This window comes from Juglans regia, chromosome 7, assembly GCF_001411555.2.
Source record: "Juglans regia cultivar Chandler chromosome 7, Walnut 2.0, whole genome shotgun sequence".
In the NCBI taxonomy this organism is placed as follows: Eukaryota; Viridiplantae; Streptophyta; class Magnoliopsida; order Fagales; family Juglandaceae; genus Juglans; species Juglans regia.
The window spans coordinates 8,159,973-8,162,483 of NC_049907.1; the positions used below are offsets into that span (position 1 = coordinate 8,159,973).

The following is a 2,511-nucleotide window of genomic DNA, read 5'->3' on the forward strand; positions in this document are numbered from 1 at the left end:
AATTCATTGTATAAGATTTTTTATTTTTTAGTTTTTTTACGTATACTTGCACGAGTAACGTAAAAGCCTAATAGATAAGTATAATATAAGTCTTTTATAAAAGAAAAAATAGATTCTACTAATAAAAAATAATTTTTTTATTCTTTCTTAAGTGAGATCCATTTTCGGACTTATATAAGCTTGTAATCATTTCTCAACCTGAAATACTCTAATTTAATGAGGTGCCACGTGGAGAAAACCCAATCAATTAACAAACGGAGAATCCTGTCGTGCCACGTCACAAATCCTAAAACCCATTATATTATTATTAAAAAAAAAAAAGATTTGGAAGACGCGAAATCACTTTCCTACCCTTCCATTCAAAAAACAATAAAGACTAAACGCTCCACCCGAGTAAGCACACCCTAGAAAAACTGCTACTGTCTCTCTCTCTCTCTCTCTCTGGGGCTTGCGGAGAGAACCTAACCTCACCCACGACAAAACACAACGCAATAAATTTCGCTTTAACCCTAAAAATTATAAACAGTACACTCATCCAGATCACAGATCAGAGGGTAAGATGAAAACAAATTCTACGATAATCATCTCAACGCACACACAGGGGCACGCTTTCATATACAGAATCTAATCCAACCCTATATATGTAATAAAACCCTACATCAGTGACTTCAACGATCGAGCTTTCACCGGCTTCCTCATCCGCTTCTTCCCGCTATCGCCGTTTGCGGCCTCGTCTTCGTCGTCGTCGTCGTAGTCTTCGTCGTCCACGTACTCGAAATCCTCATTGTTATCGAGTTGCGAGGAGGAAGGAGTGCTTTGAGAAGTGTTACTGATGGATGCAGTGCTTGTTGTAGTAGTAATAGTAGTAGTAGTGGCGTTGCTGTCGACACGTTTTGGTTCGATTTGCTTGCCGATCCTCGCGTCTGCTCCTCCTCCTCCTCGATGGCCTCTTTTTCTTCCCCACAGCGGGCCGAACCCAGAATAGTAATAGAATTCGTAAGGGTTGGAGGAGGAACCACCCTTCTTCGCGGCGCGAGCTCTCGCGCGACGAGCACCAGCGGCCGCGGCCGCAGCAGCAGCTGCTGCAGCTGCTGGTGCTGATCTCCTGAAACTAAGGTTGCTGTTATTGTAAGACCTAAGAAGGTTCAAGTGATGTTCGCACAAGGATTGCCCTTCTTTTGCCTCGTTCCTACACTGCCAACCCTTTCCGTCGGTTTTCTGGCAGCAGGAGCTCCTTTCTCCCTTCCGCAACTCAAATTCGTTCCCCCTCATCGTTTCTTCGCCATGCTCAATCACTTTCGCTCGCTTCTCGACCATATCGTTATCGTCCATAGCCATGTCCTCGGCCTTTGCTGCCACCGCGTCCATCATCGACGCAACACTGCGTGTACAGATAATATTTGAAGGCACAGACGGGCAGTGACTAGTTTTACTTGTTTTCCGCAACAAATTTTGGATAATTACTCCCATATCATACAACTATTCCCAACTGAAATGGAAAAACCCTAATACCCCAGAAGAGAAGAATAGAACACAAATTGGAAAAACTATCGGAATTAAAAGAATCGCAGGAGGGTTTATTAGTTACCTCTCGTCAGCTCCAACAGAATCTCCGAGGCTCGCATTTCCCGTGAAGCTGTCTTCTCCTTCGAACTGCAAGAACCGAAGGATAATAGAAAAAAATGAGGAGGACCCATTAACCTAATCGGCTATTCGAAGCTAAATACACGATAAAACTAAAAGAATTCAGGGTTTTCGACAACCCTAAATGTGGGGAAGAAGATAATGAAGAAAACCCTACAGAAAAAAATGCAGGCTCGAGAGGAGAAACGGCGGAACAGACAGAGGGTTTAGGCAGATCTGCGAGAGAAAATGAAAGAAAGCGCGAGAGAAAGATTGGGGGACTGACCTGGTGCGAGTCTTGGGCGAAGGAAATCGCATCCCAGGGCGACTGGTTGAGCTGGCACACGTGCGTCTGAAGAGCCTCGGGAGCTGAAGGGTGAGAGAACCAGAGGGGTGAGAGCTTCGCGTTCTTGCGGATCCTCATATTCAAGAAGATATATAGAGATAAACCAGCAGGCGGAGAGAGATCAAGAGATAGGGTGGTGGCTTTGTGTTTTATTATCTAATTTTCTCGCACTTTCTCGGGGAGTTTCTTTGGCTTTCTCTCTGAGGCCGGGTGGGGGGGGAAGAGGGTGTCTGCCTGTCTGTCTCTCTCTCTTTTCTCTCTATATATTGCAGATCTCACAGAACTCGATAATCAGGGTTTCTTATTTAACTTTCTGTTGCTTTCTCGGCCCTTCGTATGTTTCGATTTTTATTTTTCTTGTTGTACATTTTTGCCCTTATGTTTCCCTTTAATTTACGTGAAACAAAAAGCTGCCCGATATTCCACGTCATGATAGTTGTCCATCCATCCGAAGTCTTTATTATTTTTATATATAAAATTAAGTAATATTAAATATAATTTTAAGTGTAAAAAAATAGAATTTATTATTTAAAAATTAATTT

The 2,511-nt window shown here is 42.9% G+C and overlaps 1 protein-coding gene across 1 annotated transcript; it reads right to left on the reverse strand.

Annotated features, from left to right (window-relative positions):
* Window positions 1-312: 312 nt before the first annotated feature.
* LOC108980658 lies at window positions 313-2,200 on the reverse strand. Its single transcript, XM_018951658.2, has 3 exons — window positions 1,910-2,200; window positions 1,589-1,653; window positions 313-1,381 (listed from the first exon to the last, which is right to left on the reverse strand). The coding sequence occupies exons 1-3, from the start codon at window positions 2,045-2,047 to the stop codon at window positions 655-657; spliced, it is 930 nt and encodes a 309-aa protein (XP_018807203.1). The 5' UTR covers window positions 2,048-2,200; the 3' UTR covers window positions 313-654.
* Window positions 2,201-2,511: the final 311 nt, after the last annotated feature.